Raw genomic sequence first — 18,727 nt, forward strand, 5'->3', positions numbered from 1 at the left:
TATGTGAGAAAACGCCCATTCTTTTTTCTCACTATTTTATACAGTTTTCCAACTAAATAATTTAAAATTATTCAAATAATGGACGAATATATTGTTAAACCTTATAAAATGACATTTATTGCGATTGCGAATGTTATTAGGTTCATTCAGTGGTTTAATGTGTTTAAACCAGTGTAGCTCATCGGTGTTCAAAATATTTTGGAAAAATTTCTACAGTGAGAAAACATACGGTTCACTTCAGTTAGAAGATAAAAAAGTGTAGTACAAGTACTCATGTATGCCCAAATGGATAAATAATTTGAAGCCCGGCGTTTTCAATGAAAACTGGTCATTACGTATGAGAAAGGAAATTAAATTTCAATTTCACTGCAGATTATTATAATTTTATCAATACTTTAACAGAGTGGACTGCATATGCAGATTTATCGCTATGAGAGCTCTTTAGTGATAAGGAGCTAGAAAAGTACATTAGATAAGGTCAGTTGATGAAATTTAATAAATGAGTCTATTAGAGCCAATTCGTTTACATTATTACCTTCTTCTTGATGCTTGAAAATAGTTGAGGTCTCTGGCATGGTAAAATATACCGGTTGGGATATATTGAAATGTCTGATAAAAAATATTTTTGCAGACATTTCAATATCCACTAGCTCCATGTTGTTACGCTTCAATTCGCGCCCGGACTTGGGAAAGGCATTTTCTGCAGGAATTTTGATAGAGTAAAACGTTTTCCTCTCCTCTGTTGAGACCGCCGGACCTCAAGTATTATTCTAACAGGTGATGTACTGCAACTTATGTGTGCGTGTGTCTTAAGTAATTTCTGCAGCACTTGGATTTTTAAAACACAGTTATTAATTGGAGTTTCGGGTCTGAATTTGCGACTTTAAAACTCTTTCTAACGCGCTCTTCGTATTTTTCAGTTGTGCCTCCCCTCGACTAGCTCCCCCTCCCTCACCCAAAAACCACCCCACCCACCCACTAATTCTCCACCTCGAATGCATTTATTGCGAAATTCCCTTTTCCTCCACCGCGGATTCTTTTTCACGCCATTCCCCTCCTTGACTCCGACCCACGCATAACCGGGCCCGCCCTCTTCCTACAATTTACCTGTTCCCTTTCCCGCTCTCCTCTGTCCTCGCCGTTCCCTTCAAACCATCCTCCCCTCGCCCGAGTCCCGCCCTCTTCCTCCTCAAATCCTTCCCACCCACTCCACGCTCCAGAAACCCATCCCCTCCCACCCGCGCACTATTTTATTTTTTTCCCTCGGCTCGCCTCTCCGTGGTGTATGCAAAGGAATTCATTCGGCCCTTGAGGGGTTGGCGAGGAAATGAGACGGCCTGGAGGCCCGAGGGGCGGTGTTGGAGGGAGCGGAAGGGAAGGGCAAAGGGGACGCCCTTAAGCCTATCGGAATTGACTTTGTCACCCATTTAGATAAACAATAGGGTTTCACGGCGACCTGATGTCGTATTTTCTTCCCCACCTCCAACCACCGCGTCCCCCGTCAACCCTCCCACCGACGCCTCCCATCCTCCCCATTCTCCATCCGCGCCCACCCCCATCTTATTCTCATCCCCGTAATGGGATGAGAAATAAACTTATTTTTCCCCTTTTTCTCCCTCTCGCCCATCGAGTTTTTTTTATCAGTGCTTTCCCATGAATTTTTTTCCTCAGGAAAACGTGGTGGGGGTGTAGGAAGGGTAGTAACAAAATCGAAGCATTTCCACGCGGATGAGAGAGCGAGAGAGCGGTCGAGGGAGAGGTAAAGAAATCCTTCGATAGCCTGGAAATAATTCTCAGTGGTTTTATTTCTTTATATTTTCTTCCATACTTTTTCCGTCTTCGATCTACGTGCTCTGGGATCGGGAAAGGAATACGCCGCACCACTTTTTTCTCCTCCATGGTTGTTTCCCTTTATTTTGTTTCGCGGAAGTTTTAAGACTTCTCGGCTGTTTTCTTGAAGATGGCAGCGGGATGAGGATTTCCCTGTTGGAATAATAAATGCGTGGCAGGTGTCGCGGTTACGAATCACGCCAATTTTTTTCCTCTATCGCTTTGAAAGCGTTAATATTGACACCAAGATGTTTATGGTTACTTTGGCATTTTACTCAAGAGCTTAAAATTTGCACGGATTCAACGCATTTAAGCTGCTTCTTGTGCTCGGGACGAGAAAGCCATGGAACTGTGATTAAAGTATATGCATCTTGTGAATAGTCTGATTAAACTATCAAAATGGGATTTTCGCTGAAAGTTGAGTCATCACTAATGTATCTGTTGGTCACGTACCATGTGATAACTACATATATTTTATTTTCCTTTGTAAATGCTACTCTTGCTGCCAAATCATGTTTTATATTGTCATCAAAAAAGTGGATTGATATAATCAGTATCAATTTTTTTCTTTCCGGAAGGTGTGAATCTGATTTATCTTTATGTTTCTAACTTACGGCGATGCGTTTAAAGTCGCCATTTCTCTTTCATGATGTAATTACAAAAGTTATTCTATATGTAATAGTTTACAACGGATTTTAAAGGGCCACTAATTTTATTTTATCATCACTCTAAGCTCAGCAGATTATATCCTAAAGGGCAATTTTTGGTTGCTCATTTCATGAGGTTCCAGAATAAAATCGGTATGATACATTTAAAAAGATCAACCATTGCTTCCATCACGTTACGTCATTTTGGAGTATAATGATCACCACAGGAGCTATACATTATATCCTGAATTTTAAAGTAATGCTATGAATCCTACGCAAGAGATACTTGTCCCAGATAACATATGTATAGATAGTATAACTTATCGGACCACGGAGATCATGGTATCAGTTTGGTAAAGAATTCGGTTTAGACAGTATTTATTCTGATTAAATCAAACCTAATTTAGATTTAACTCTATTTTATTGACGGAAATTTGCGTATTAGAACGCACAGTCATCTTACTACGTACTACTGCTTCCTGTTGAGAATTTGATCGATTGAAGGGCCGAGATCTCTCTGATTAAACGTTTTACCAGTTTTTGTGTGAATTGCATACGTGTATGTTAATTCATGATTGTGCTCCCACAATTCTAAATATGCTACTTCTAACTAATATATTGTTACAATAGAAAATACAGTTCTTTCGCGTATGTCGTAGTTTCGTATTTTCCGCAAAAATTAAAAAATTAAGGACCTATTTTATCATGGTCCCATCTCTGGTTGCACTCTCTCTCGTCCAATCACTGACCTATGAAATTTTCTTTCTTTCCTCAGGGCTCCCCGACTTGTGCCAGAATGGAAGACCGCGGTACGGGATTCGATGAGATGACCACCACGCCCGCCAACACCACACTCCACCTAGTCCCTCGCTATCGCGAATCATCCCCGCAACTCCCCGCCTCCGAAGCCCCCCAGTGCTGCCGCGGTGGCCTCTCCCGGATGCCCGGCGGCCGCCAGGCGTTGTCGGCGACAACCCACGCGCCTCCCGGCCGCCAAACCCCTTTCCGCTCATCCCCTCGCTCCCTCCTCCTCCTCCTCACCACGTGCTCGAGGAACCTCCTCCACCACCTGAAGCGGTCGCCGGCCTCGACCCAACGTCCTCCCCACTCGATCCGAAGGGATGCCGCTGGCGCCCAGCGAACTCCCGCCGCTCTCCGACTCCGTCCCGGCCGCGGCCTCCGGCAGTCGCCGGAGTCGTGGGGCCGGGGCCGTCACCGAAAGGATCGGCGTGACCCGTGCCCAACCTCCACCAGCCGCCTGCCGTCCAGCCTCCTCCTTCGCCACCTGGGCCACCTCCCGCTCTTTCTCGTGCTGCTGACCTTTGCCCTCATGTTGTCACCCGTGACGGCGGAGCAAAAGTTCGCGATGCAGCCTATGGATCAGACGGCGGTGGTTAACAGTAGGGTGACCCTCCCGTGTCGGGTGCTCGGCCGGGCGGGGACGCCGCAGTGGACTAAGGATGATTTCGCTCTCGGGCCTGACCGGAATCTATCCGGATTTGAGAGATATGCCATGATCGGAAGCGACGAAGAAGGTACGTTGCGTAGGTTACGGTCATTGAGTCTGTGATGTACCACCTAAACTGATTCACCATTGGTGGAGCAGAAACTGTTGGATCATCGAAAATTATTCCGATACTTGCCGTCACCATTATCATATGCTTTGTATTAATGAAAAAGCTCTCTATCCCATCTTGTGAAAAGAGATCTGTAATTTGTTACCTCTTTCTGACTGTCATGGTTAAATAAACGTTTCTCATTGATTGCATCAATTGATTTAGATGAAAGTGTTATCATTATTATTGGTTTTATAACGGTAGGGTTTGGATAGACACTGCCGATGCAATTTTAAACAATACATGCATTTGAATGCCTGTTCTAAGAATAAATACAATTTGGCATCGACTACTATAGTAAGCCCCTCTTCAACTCCGCATAATTTTTTTTTCTCCCTTTCTTGTTTGCCTAAGGTTGGCCCCTATATCATGGTCTTCAATAGCCAATTGCCAATCAAAATACTCTGATCAATCAATCAATCTCTCCCGTCTCCTTTGGATTTATCCCAACAATCCTCTCTCCCTCTTGTTTATTTTCCTTTCTGTCCATTGCACCGTTTCTATCGGCCTCCACAACCACATTTCAGAAGCCTCTAATATACGCCTATTATGTTGCTTAAATGATTATGTTTCCGCGCTAAACGAATCCACGCTCCATATTAAAGTTTTAACGAAGTCTTTCGTAATCTCCTTATCCAAAGTCCCTGTCATAAATTTCTACCTTCTTTTGAAAGCTTCTTTGCCTAACCCAATTCTTCTTCTTATGTCTCTACCGCTCCGCCAATTTTGGTTCAAAATACGTCCGAGATAGGCAAACTGTTACACTTATTCTAGTTTTTGCCCTCCTACTGTATCGTTCAACTTAGCATTTCTCTTTCTCGTAAATCGCATCAACTTTGTTTTGTTTACATTTATTCTTTTTCCATGCCTTCCTACGAACTCTTCGCTATCTGGTAAACTAAAGCTTGATTATCCTCAAGCCTAACTAATTTTTTGAATTCCCCACCGATTTTCATTTGTAAATACCTTCACTTCTTCCCCACCTCGTTATAATTTCCTCCATTGAAAAGCGCAAGTGATAATGAATACCTATGTCTTACTTCTCTTCCTAACCCTGTCCGTCCGGACTCTTTACCCCCCACTCACTACTTGAGTATTCCGAGGCATCTGCAGGTTGCGAATTAGCCTCCTATCCCTCAAATCTGCTCCTATTTTCTGCAATACATTCATGAATTCCACCACTTACTGTATCAAACGCTTTTTCGGAATCTGCGAGGCAGACAAATACATCCTGATATTGATGTGAATGTTCCTCTCTAAAAATGACATGGTTGCAAGGGTATCACGCATGCCTCTCCCCTTTCTGAACCCAAATTGATCATCCCTTAAGTAATCATCACCCTTGTTCTCATTCCCCTAATTGGTGATACTGAGAACTACTTCAACTGCGAGCAATACCAAACTTACTCTTCTGTAGTCCTCGCATATGTAATCTTTACGTTTTTTTTGGAATTAGAGCTAACACTGATCGGACGAAAGTTTTCAACCTAATTCCTTCCTCATAAATTTTACGGATTAATCCATAAAAACTCTTCCTCCCACATTTTCCTAAACTTTTTAGTAGTTTCACAGGAATGTTGTCTACCATCATGGCCTTATTGGCTTTTATTTCCCTTATTGCCGTTTCTTTTTCGCCATCCAGTAAGCCTCGTTCTTAGCTCATGTGTGTCATATTATTTTTCTATGTTAAACCTTGCCAACCTAATTCCTTCTTCTATTTCTCTTTGATCTTTTCTGACTCAACTAATTTTTTTTTCTGCGTCCAATCGAATTCCTGATCTTATGGAAGTAATGAAAGCACTTTTTTATTCATCGCCAAGGTTTTAATCATCATAGTTTTAGACCATTTGTGACTTCATAGCGTATTGTTTTGTAATTTAAAAAGTCATTATTTATGTTCAAAGAGAGTCCTATCACTTTGAAAACCTACATTGTGCAAGTATACGGTTATTTACATGCTTATACAACTTATTGAGGTCAAACTAAGATTTTGTTGTCAGTTAATAGTTTATTCCCAATGATATTCCAGGAGACTACTCATTAGAGATTCACCCAGTAAGACTGGATGACGACGCAAGGTACCAGTGTCAGGTGTCCGCGGGGCCCGACGGCGAGCCTGGAATCCGTTCCCGGTTTGCCACTCTCACCGTCCTAGTCCCCCCCGAACCGCCTCGCATCCTCCCCCAGGCCGGGGACTCGGTCATTCCGGGCAGCGGCACTTCCACGAGCCACGGAGTTAGCGGCGGAACCTTCTCTCCCAGCAACCCCATGTCGTTGATGACCACGGAGGACCGAGAAATCCAACTAGAATGCGTCTCCAAGGGCGGAAAACCAGCAGCAGAGGTACGTACTTTGAAAAATAGCGAGGGTAACCTCTCATTCCGAATCTCGATACGTCTTTCCCACTTCATAAGCCTGCCGGAGTTTCCCTTTATTTTTTTCTCTCGTAGCAATGAATTCAGGAAATGAATCTCGTAAATTTTGATTTATTGAACCTGCTGAACAACATGTTAAGCTTCATTTAGCCGTTTTAAATTTCAATTAAGAAACCCAAATATTGCAGGTGAAATTTAGTCTAGCCTAAATGAAAAATAATTTCTCAAATAAATCGAAAATTGGGATTAAAATTTACGCTCTCAATTAAAGTAGTATGGTATTCTAACTGCATGATATGTAGAAAAACTCGAATGTATCGGTATTTCTTTCATTTTTCATGCTATTGTTTGCGGTCGACTTTGATATTTTCAAGGGTACTTATTAACTGGATCATATGGTTATCGTTGACTTGTGATCTGAAAGTGTGTTAAGTGGAAATGCATTCCCATATTTAAATCTTAAAATGCTGATATTTATTTCCATTATAAAGAAACGAAGCTGAAGATTCGGATTTTATGGATTTCTAAGCGTTGCTCTCAACCTTTCTTCTGAGACCGTATGAATCCCATCATGTGAATATCAACTCGTGTCCAAAATAAGATACGTCTTTTTATCAAGCGGATGAATTCCTGAGAGAAGCATCTCAAAACGTTTATCTGGATTTAACGATTCTCATAGGAAATATTCTTATTGCGGAACAAAAAGACATTTCCACGCCTACCACATGTTCTAACAGAAGTAATAATACTTTAATGCGTAAAAGATACTTTCCCTCGATCAGATCGCAATAATTTACCTTTGTACTAAAGAAACAGTTGTCAAATATCTATCTTCAACCTTCATTTTTATGTTTTCGTAATTTTTCTGTTATACCATAATCATTAGTTATTTTCATTATGCTTTATATATGAATGATTTCCTGCGATAGTACTTGCATTGCATTGGTAGCATTGATGAAATACAACTTTCAGTTGGTAATGGTTCTCAATTTGTTTCAATAGAACAAAATTACGAGAATATATAGTATTACATAAATTAGGTTAATTATGAGTCTTTGGTTGAAATAACGTATAAAGTTGAACGCACTGTAATTCTCCAACGTGATCTGTGCTAAACGTTCCCACTGCTTGCAAGCCACGTTGACGGAGAAACATCATTCAAGGAGTATGTACTCAAGAGCGTGCATTGCAGATATTAATTGAAGTGCATAGAGACTGAAGGAAAGTTGAAAAAAATATTCTCTGGCTTTAAAATGTTAAAAACGTCTCAAACTTGCGTAGTGGCGTGCACTGAATTATGTTTATGTACTCAAAATGTACTTATTCTTACGCACCTGAAAGAATTCTCTAATGTTGAGGCATTGGCAAACATCTTGTTAGAGCAAAAAGAATAAAAGCGAGGGATTGCGAGTAGGCCATAGTACGGACTTACAGATTATGGTGGTGAACCCTGCAATCGAACTCTATATTAGGCTCACCGGAACATAAATATCATTCGTCGTGGGTGTTCTCTCCTTTGCCAAGTTTTTTTTCTGGTCTTGCGGTTCATATATGCGAATTAAGAACTGGGGCGTATAAAATGCCGCTTTTCCTTACGGCTATTTTTCTTAAATGCATGTTGCAGATCTCACTTAGTCCGGCTATTGAAGCTATCCCTATAAAAATGTTTCAACGGAAGTAAGCTCCCCTTGTTTTGTAAAAATGTTCACTTGGCATGTTGTTGGTGTAGCTTTTCGGTTTACTGCATCTTGCTCGCATCATTAAGTTTTCAAGTGGCGCATAGAATAATATTTGTATGCATTTGAAGAAACTTTTCGAGCATCGCTGATCAACCATTTTCCACATGGGACTCCCTATGATAATTCTTGGCAATGAGCTTCTTAGCGAGGCAATAAAAGAAAAAAAATCATGTTCCTTGAAGATGTGATCCAGCAAGGATCCTCGGTTCGTCCTTTAGCGGCTAACGACCATGTTGGAGGCAGTTTTAGTCCACTCGTCCGCGGGTCAAGGATCCTTGTATTCCCTTGTCGGACTAAAATGCACCCTGTTAATCCTCAGATAAATCACTCGCTTAACGAGAATGTACGGGCGTTTTCAGCGTTAAATGTTAGGGGAAGAGTCTATGTTGATAGTTTTAAAGTTATTATAGCATTTCCTTAGTCACACTGTTATTTATTTTGATAGATATGAACTTTATGCTTGAGGTAATTAATCGTTTCAGGCGTAACTTTGTGGGATTACTTATGATGAATATCGTCATAATAAAACTTTGCGATTTCACACACAGATTTCACTGTGGTGCAGCTTCAGGCAAAGAAATTATATCCAGACAGGTTTATATATATAACACTTAGCACTAGTGGACACAGACAAAAACACAGAAACACACAAAAAAGAGACTCACTATTTTTCGAATTTTCGGTGGTCGTGACCACCTTTATCAAGGAAGAGAGGGACAGAACTGTCCTTCTCTTCCTTGATAAAGGTGGTCACGACCACCGAAAATTCGAAAAATAGTGAGTCTCTTTTTTGTGTGTTTCTGTGTTTTTGTCTGTGTCCACTAGTGCTAAGTGTTATACATTATTATTCACGTCCGTGAGACTTTCAAAAAGTGTTATATATATATATATATATATATATATATATATATACACATATATATATATATACATATATATATATATATATATATATATATATATATATATATATATATATATATATATATATATAATTCTTCCAAATGGAACGCTCTTTGGCGACGCACAAATATATAAAAACACAGGTGCAGATTTTTAAAACAGAAAAACAAAGAAAGGACACTGACTTATGTAGTTTTGAGGTTTCGACGGCTCGACCGTCTTCATCAGAATGGCGTTCCCGGGGAAGAGTGGACAGGACATGTGCGGGGGAGGGGTGAGGTAAGGAGAGGTAAGGAACCAATAGGAAATGAACAAGGAGGTGGGAGGGGATATGTCGGCAGCCATATGATGCATTCAGTGGGCTTGGTTCAGTCCGGGGGGTTTAAATGACTGGGACACCCAGATATGCGCCATCTCGTGGGTTCTCACCTCTTCTTTCAGATTTGGGAAGGATTTCAATCACCGAAACGGAGAGGCAGTCTTCGAAAGATTAGTTTTGGGAAGCAGCGTGAGTAGGGATGGGATAATTAGGGAAAGTGGGAGATTTGGTGGAATAGCGGTGGTTATTCATGCGGAGGGAAAGAATGGTCGCGCATTTGCCCAGGCAGAAGGCAGGGCAGAAGTTCTTATGACGTTGTTATATCGATATGATGTTTTTTTTTCAAGATATTTAGTGTCCGAAATCATAATATAATGTAACCATACACGCAAGCGTTCCATCAATCGGTGTAACATCGCAAAGTATTTAATTAGAACCAGGAATAATACTGCAATCTGTCGTTGATTCGGTTGGTTTTTCAACCAATTTTCAACCAACCTTTTCAACCAATAGTTTTCGTCTTCCTCGTAGTAATGGAGAAAAAAATGGAGACTCGAGTCATTTTTTGATACCAGAGCACGCCCTTGAGTTAGCGCCGTGTCATTTCCGCAGAAGCTTCCTCACCGTATTTATTTTTTCCAATGATTTTTTTAGCATCGCAAAATGGGAATGATTTCCTCTTATTAAGGTGTCGATCGGCAACTTTTCGTAACTTTATTTTCATTTTTTGTGTAGTCAGGGCGGGGTGGGATTGGGCGTTAGAGATTGGGGGTGAAGAGAATGAGGGTGAGGGCTATTTATTATTTATTTTGGAGAGTTTTAGAGGGGAATCCACGAACGGAAGACATGGCACGAGAGGCAAGTTGCGCGAGTATGGAGGGTTCAATCTAACGACCCTTTAAATGGTATGAGGATGTGAGGAGAGGTAAATAGAGAGCAATAATTATATATCAGAAAGAGATCTTGTCCTCGGCTGAAGTTAAGGAATCGATTTATCTATCAAGTGTGACTTGAGGGAGAGTGAGAAAAGTTACAAGGCGTCTCTGGATATCTACTTCTATGCCAATATTGTTTCAAGTAACTGAAAAGAGTATTCGCAACTACGTGTAATCGTATAATGTACGCTCCGGCGCCATCCAGTAATGGAAAAACTGTACGGATAATTAAAGAATAAGTGTTGTGGAGTTTAAGTTGAATTGCTATGCATGCAAAAGCATTCCGTGAAAACCTATAAAATCTTTTGGCGAACCTAGGACTAGTATTTTATCTATAACACGTGAGAAGAGTATAGTGGAGGATTATTTTCGACGGGTGCGTATCCATATTCGTTTCCCTATTCTAAATTTCCATATTATTTTCATCCCTATTTTAAATTTAGTCTGGCATGTATTCACCCCCTGCTACACTCCCACGCGGTGTTATACAGAGTACTGAAAAAAAGACTAAAACATTCACTACGGCAGCGATTACACTGATGTCACTGATCACCCCCTTTGCTCTTTGGGGCTATGTGAGTCGGAGAGATTTATCAATCAGAATATTGATCTCCTGCATCGTATATTCGGTTCTATGTGAGTGTGAATTTCCACATTTTCTTGAAATTCAAAATAACTGCCTGAATCCTTTTTCTACGAATTTAATCGCCGTTTTTTTGTCTCGTCGAGGAATCACCACAAAATGAGAAGTTCACGAATAATCCTCCTCCGCTCCCGAGTTAAAAGATTGTAATTCAATCGATTAAAGCCTTTTCCCCCGAATACTCTCTTTAGAGCGCAGCAATTTTACGGGGAAATCTTGACTAGGTGAAATGTTGCTCCCCGAGTGTAAAGAGTAGGAATTAAATCCGATACTCCGTCCTTTCCGAGTTAAAATAAAATATAAGGATGTTAAAATAAGCGGAAAACAAAATAATGATAATATTAAAACAGATATCACATCTCTTTTTCATCCCCGCTTGCGGGCGACGCCGGAGACGGACCGGAAGGAATGGCTGCGCGGATTAAAAATTGATGGTGACAATAATAACAATACGATTTAAACCGGTGGAAGTGACGTATTTATCCTCAACGTACTGAAGCCGGGTTAAGCCGACGTGGAACGGATTTTCAGGCGCGTGTAAAAATGGCGTAGCGGCGGCTGCGGGCCTGGGAAGGGGGTGAGAAGAGCGAGCATAGGGAAGAGATGTAATGAAAAGGTCCTTACACCCCCTCCAGTCTCCCTAGCCTCGTCGTTTTCTTTATCGTCCCTACCTCACCCATCCCCCTTGCCTCTCGTCTCTCCGGAGACGAATTATAAAGAAGGCACGTCGCCGACGGCAGCGAGGAGCCAGGTCGAGCGACCCTACGATGAACGGAGCCGAGGAGGAGGGTGGGTGTGGTGGAATGAGTTTGGACGGTCGAGGCGGACGGGAGACGGTGCGGGGGGGGGCGTCCTCCTCGCGGGGTGGATTGCGACGTGTTTGGGAGGGGAGTGGGTCTGGAGCGCGCGGAGAGTCAGAGGTGGTGAAAGAAAAATGTGGATGAGAGAGGGTTGGAGATATGATTGGGGAAGGCTTCCGCGGATTTGCCGTGGAAGGGATGGTGCGAGGCGGCGCCTTTGCGGGAGCGGCGGGGGAAGAAAGGAGGCGGTGTGGAAATGGAGCTGGGAGCTCGTCGGGGGCGTGGTGAAGAGATGGATGTGGGAAAAGGGAGGGCGGGGGAGAGATAGGGAAAGGGCATGGAGGCAGACGTAAGAAAACTTTTCCAACGACGACCGCGGAGGCAAGCGGATAAAGATGAGAGAAGGGAGTATTTCTCCCCCCCTCCGCCTCCACGTTGTGAGGTTGGCAATAATGAAATGAGGGTTGGGTTGGAGAGGACCGAAGGAGAAAAAAGACGATGATACTTCCGGGGGTGGGGGTGAGGACTAGCGGCGGGAGGGTGGAAACCCAGGCACGAACAAGTAAGAGATGAAGGAAAGCCGTCCCAGCTCGCCAGTGCTCGATAATTTTTGTTTCCAAAGTAGTATCACCCTCTCTTTGTTTTCCGTCTTCTCCCCGATGGGAGGAGCTTTGTCGCATGTATATATATTCCCCGCGTAAGGAGTGGTGCGAGGCGGCCCGGAGGGAGCCGCTGCCTGGGTAAAGGAGCAGGGCTTTTGAAAGCGGCACTTCGAGTCTTAAAGCTCTTCGGAGAGGCTCCTCGCGTCGTGGGCTGATTGCGAGGCTCGTGGAAGAAAAGCGATGTCGCGCTCCTTGCGCGTCGGCACGTAATGAGGGGTCAGGTCTCCGGGGGTAACGCCGCCGACGCCGTGGAGGAGAGACGACGGAAGGAGGGGTGTTTTCGCGACCTCCCTGCCACCCCCTTCCCCCCTCGACGCGTCCCCCGAGAGTCTCTATCCATAAGTGTGGGGGAGGAGGTCACAGCGGCAGCAAGGCGAGCAGAACGTGGGAGTGGAGATAGGAGTCGCGGGATGGAGGCAGGTGCCTTATCTCTCTTCGCGGGGAAGGCCGCCGGGCCCTCTCGGTGGCGCTTTCCCCGGGCGTTGAATATATACTGCGCGCCATCTACGTTCGCCGAGTCGTATCACGCAGTTCAGGTTCGTCCCCAACGACTCTCGCGGTAGACGCGTTTCCTCACTTATCGATTGCTACCGGCCCATGGGGAGGAGGGACACCCTTTGGGCTTCATCCGAGGAATATGCAACGAGAGTTAATCCTTCTTCGTGGAAACAATGGGTGGAGAAAACGGGACGGAGAGAGGGATGCTCCGAGACGAAATGTTTTGTGTGGCATTGATCGCTTTGGATTGAAAGCGTTGGACGCTTGATTGATGAATTTCTCCGCGCCAACGCGAATTGTCGGACTTTAAGCGGGTGGTTTAATTTTCTCGAGCTGGGGGTTTTTCCGTCCACGCGGGGGTGTGAAGAATTTTATCGCATTTTTGCGTCCTGGTTTCTAGAGTTGTGTACGGTGAAAACTAGGGCGACGAGTTTTGTAGGTTTTTCACTCTAAGTTTGAACGGCACCATTTCCATAGGTGATGTTTCTCCAAGTGCTTCAAGGGAGAAGTTAGCTCGTGCAAGTCACCAAGAGCTTCTCGTGCATGAACTCGGCTATTTCATTTCGGTTTCTGTTTGTGACAATGGCACAGTGCTTTTTATTGAGAAATTTAATGAGTAGCTAGTAATTCACGATATATTATTCTTAATTAGTTGTGCATATGATGAATTACATTACTATTTTAAGAGTAACTTATCACCTTGTTTTTTGACTTAACAATTAGAGCGCAGAGTTAAAAAAATGTTAAATATTATGCAGTTTAATCGTAGTGCTTCTTAACTTTAAAACATTGTAGGTCTCATTTTTGTTTTAAAGATCTAAAATAATTGGCATCTCAAATATATCCTTGATTTAAAAATGCGTTAGTGAAGTATCTTTTGGAAATAAATATTTAAACTTAGCTGGTTATCTTACGCAGTGCATTTGAGACGTCTACTAACTCTCATTCCAATAACTTAAAATGTGCATTCATTGCGGTTGAAGTATAAACGCCATTTGCTTCAATCAAATGTACGATGAAATAATGGCTTTTCCTCCGGAATTGAGTGCAGCTATCGCACAGTTGTTTTTACTCGAACACTCGTGTGAAATGAACACTTGCTCTGTACAAAAACAAGTTAGGTACATTTATTGTTAGAAGAGTATGTTAGTAATCATTAAGTCACTAATATATATTTCACATTGTTCAACATTGAAAAATGGTATCAAGCCAAATCCGAATGAAAACCTGAATGAATTCCTCTTTCAGAACCCTTAGCATTCACTAATCATTATTCCAATCACCGGAGTTAAAAGCTTCGAATTAAATTAACACTTGTTCATAATTACTGGGCTACATCCTTCGTAATTGATAATTTTAATGTGGTTCTTTGGTAAGATCCTAAGATTAAACGTAAATGTTCTCGTAATGGGAAAATTTTAAGTGCAAGATAACCCTATAGTTTAATTTAACTCTCCAATCTACGGAGTAGTGAGCGTTTGAGTAATTTGTTTGGATGTTTTGCCGACTTTAACAGCCATAAACGCTCTTGCTTCAATTTAAAGGCCGATTTAGTGTATGCAAGTTGTTCCTCAATCGTGACATTATCTTTTGGATTAACTGTTTTATAGCGCTTGATGCCATTGAGGGTTGAGAGTCTGTAGAGAGAGAGAAAGCGAACCATCTTATTTCTTCCCAAGCATATTAACTGGGCATGGAATTCTCAAACGTGGCTAATTTTAATGGTTCTCCTTAAAATCCCATCCCTTCTCCAAGGCCTCAGATAGCTATATGCTTCCCCTTCATCACTCCGTATCCCTTCTGCTTACTCTTTCCCTCAAAAACATCGACTCCAGGCCTTACGTAAGCCTCGCACCGCTCTCTCAGGAAAAACAAGACCGGGTATCTTCTCCCCATCGTAACCGAATGGATTGTATCTTTTACTAATGAACGTTCTCCAATACCATCGCTCCTCTCCGTCCTAATAGCACGCACTCATTCCCCCGAAACCATTCCCCTCCACTCTCGCTTCCTTCCAACCCTCCCCCCTCCTCCACAACCGAAAGATACACAAATTTGGCAACCAATGTTATCGCCAAACATCCATTAACTGGGAGTATATCCTGTTAAATCCAATTTTTCCCAAAAATTCCTGGATCAAGCAGGGAAGCATCCACTCGCAAGAGTAAGCGTTGGCACCGCCGCGGTTTGCAAAATTTTCTTCATCACACATTATATGACGGCCCGCGGAGGTAAGCACTCGGTGAAATTATATTAAGGCGCTGAACGGGATAGCAAATTTCGAGAGATTTTAAATGAAGCATGGGAGTGAGATGAGGGAGAGGATAAAACTTAATCAACATTTCTCCTGTGATGTTTTTTCGCTAGTGAGGTTAACTCCGATGCTATTTCTGCTCGATTTGACCTATTGCAGCAATATGGCAAGTTTATTTTCTTCGAAAATAATAACTTGAGAGCAGACATGCGAAAACTTTGAATCCCCACCTTGTGTATGAATTGAGAGAGTTATTCACCGTTTATTGTCATCCTAGATGGTGCATGAAAGATTTATCCACGCATTCGAGTCCCGATATCAACGGGTTTATTACACATGTCCACAACTAATGGTATACCAATCCATTCAAATAGACTCATTATGACTCTAAATCGGAAGCAATGCACACACAATCCGGTCGTTTTATTAGCACAGTGAAATATTTCGCGGAAAATTTAATAGTATGGTCAAGGGAGATAGATATTTGATGGGCAAATGCTCATTCTGCAGTCACTTTACGGGACGCCTGAGAGCTTCCCCGTAAGCTGGGTATATATTTGTAATGTTAATAGGTCCCCAAGGTACGTGGCGTTTCCCCCCCCCTCCCCCCGCCAACTTTGCCTCTCTCGATTTTTCCCCCGAGAGACAGGAATTTTTCCTGTGGTAAGCCGTTATGTCCAGCCAAGAGTAGGAGTTTTTATTATATTTTTGTCAACAAGCAGGGCTGTGGCAACACCTTTTACTTTCCTCTCTCTCTCAGAAAAATATTCATGCGACCATCCGCAAAGTCAAACTCTCCATTAATTCTGCCGGCTTTTCTCTTTGACTCGGGTGCCTCTACCACGCTAACTCCCTCTCACACTTCCCTGTCCACCGCCCTTATTCCCCGCGGTTCCCCTCCAATGTAGAAGTATCAAGCGGATGTGACTTTTACTCTTGGTTTCGTGGATAAAAGGACTTAAATCCCACCCTTTTCGGCAGGAATAGATTTCTCCGTAAAGCTTTCATCATCGTCGACACTGCAGGAAAGCTAGGAAATTTCGTTTTGGTGCGTTCAAAATTCACTCTCATCCTTCATATGCCGTCTACTTCAAGTTTGGCATTTTCCTTCGGTATCATTTCCCTTGTCTTTGCTTTTCTCCGCCGAAATGGTGGTTCATGACCGTGGATCTTAGGGGAAGCGTCAAGAAGGATAGTTCATTTTTTTATGGTATATCAGTTTCATTACGCCCCTTTATGATCTTCAGTGGTAAGAGGTTAAATTGACGGAAAGGTAGACCGCATAAGTAACCTCGTCATGATAGAGGAGGACAGAGGATTGTTGGGAGAAATTCTAAAGAAGGACAAACAGTAAATGGATTATTTAAAAATTAAAGTTCTACATATACCAAAACCGGACTATACCGATTACAGTTATGTAAAATATGGTTAACAAACCTATATGAGTATCTCCTTATAGCACTTCGTAAGTTAATGATAAAAATGCATTCATGCGATGCTCAAAATAAATTATAAAATAGGAACATGAAAGTAAAGTCAATTTCATCTGATTTAAAGATGGTGTCGTCGGAAAGCCGATAACTACATCTACCTGCAATAAAATTAAATAAATTCTGAGCATTGAGTATTAATGATGAACGATTTTGCCAAATGTTATTAATTTAAGTATTAAAGAATTTTTTACGAGACGATTTAACAAATTTGTGTAACAAACTGTAAAGAAATTAAAGATTATGATAATATAATGTTATGTTAAATCTATGATACAACAAAATTGGGTACCTTAAAAAAAAATAATTTCTTCTTGGTAGATACGTTAAATTTCTATTTGTCTCAAACGTTTTAGTTTAATCATATCTTGTGATCCAAGATCACCTGTTAGAAAAGCTCGACAAATGGATCTCAAAGGAAACATGAAATTAATAGATAATTATGTATGTAATCGATTAAATGGACCCTTAATTTATGAAGAAATCGTTTAATTTTCATGTAATTTCCGATGCTTTAAAAAATATTTTCCTGTGTATTGGAAAGGTTTTGCGATAATATGAAGTGCTGAATGAATGTTAGAAATCGATTTATTACGGGAAAACATGTTATAAAGTTGTTACATTTTGATCTGCTGGAATAAACAAAAAACGTTTTGAATCTAACGGAGCAATTTAGTACTTGACTAATTATGTATCATAGCATTCATAATTAAGTTCATTTTATCTCGGAACGATGGCGCAACTAAAAAAAAACACAGTTTCATTCCTTATTTCAGGGTAACGTCCCCACGCGTCCGTTAGCAGAAACCTTTTCATTCATTCATGGTACTTGTGTTACGGAACCGGCATTTAAAAAAAGTTGAGCGTCGTTCCCGATGGCAGTAAATATTTATTAGGTCATTATATTAGTAGTTTAATCGCAGTCAATATAAAATATATTAAGCTAAAAAGTTGGTAGGATTTTTCATGAGTTAAATGTATACCAAATAGACGACCTGGGAAATACGGCTTATTTGCTAAGGGATAAAATTAACATGAATTTAGATGTGTACTCGTATTGGCTAGAAACCATTTATAAGGGAACCAGTTACATCTGGCAATGACGTGCGAATGCTGGGAGTTTCGTGTTCATGACCATGCGAGAGTATCACGGACGTTTGCGGTACCTTTATTTCTGGCAATAATTAAATAATTTCACTTTGAGGATACGTTAGCTACTGCTAAGTTTCCTAAAAACTTGTCTAATCAAATACGTCTCTTGCTATGGCTCTGCGATATTTTAATAAACCGACTAAGATGCGTTCGATGTACCTCATTAGGTGTTTTCGGTGTAAATATGGGCAGGAATTTCTATTTCCGAAATCTATCTTTGATAATTATGTTGGAGAGGTTAGGGTATTGAATGGATGAATAGAGTATTATCGATATAATCAATATCAAGCTAATATTTCGATGTCCTCCATATTCAGTGGATCGAATGTAAATTAAAGTGCTGTGGAGTAATAACTCCGCACCGAACTTAGCTATGTAAGATGTTCAATGCAGATCGCACGGAGATGTTTTAAAAATCCAACATCGAAAAACCCTACCCATGGAAACCAGCAGTGAGTGCCCTTCTCCACCGACAAGTTCATCAAACGTTCGTACCCTCCTTTTTTTTCTCTTGCTCCTCTTTCTCCGTCCCTCGCCCTCCCGTTCGCCCGTCCCATTTTGCCAGAGGTTCTCCCATATTCCGCGCCTCTCTCCCGTCCTCTTTCTCCGAGCCACTTCTCGCGTTACTAAGGGCCTTTCTCGTAATGGAAGCCGGCGCAAAGCAAATAGCCATCAAAAGACCTTTCCCTCCGCCTCTCCCTTATCTTTGCCCTTCCTCATTTCGCCCAACCCTAGCTCTTCTTCCCTCTCTCTCTCCCACATCCTCTTGAAGGATAACCCCCCTCCCTCGTGCCTTTTTCTCTTTTACGCCTACTACGCGCCGCTTTCCACTCCACCTTTCGTCTCTCTCTCTCCCTGTGTTGC

General features: G+C 42.0%; 1 protein-coding gene across 1 annotated transcript in view; it reads left to right on the forward strand.

The window, feature by feature from the left end:
* The window catches only part of rst (irregular chiasm C-roughest), a 335,831-nt gene that overhangs the window by 214,759 nt on the left and 102,345 nt on the right, over positions 1-18,727 (forward strand). The window contains exons 2-3 of the mRNA XM_071593602.1: positions 3,253-4,012; positions 6,123-6,436. Coding sequence (XP_071449703.1) covers positions 3,253-4,012; positions 6,123-6,436 — 1,074 coding nt within the window. The remainder of the gene's footprint in view (positions 1-3,252; positions 4,013-6,122; positions 6,437-18,727) is intronic.

This window comes from Hetaerina americana, unplaced genomic scaffold (assembly GCF_022747635.1).
Source record: "Hetaerina americana unplaced genomic scaffold, ioHetAmer1.1.p SCAF_6, whole genome shotgun sequence".
Taxonomy (NCBI): Eukaryota; Metazoa; Arthropoda; class Insecta; order Odonata; family Calopterygidae; genus Hetaerina; species Hetaerina americana.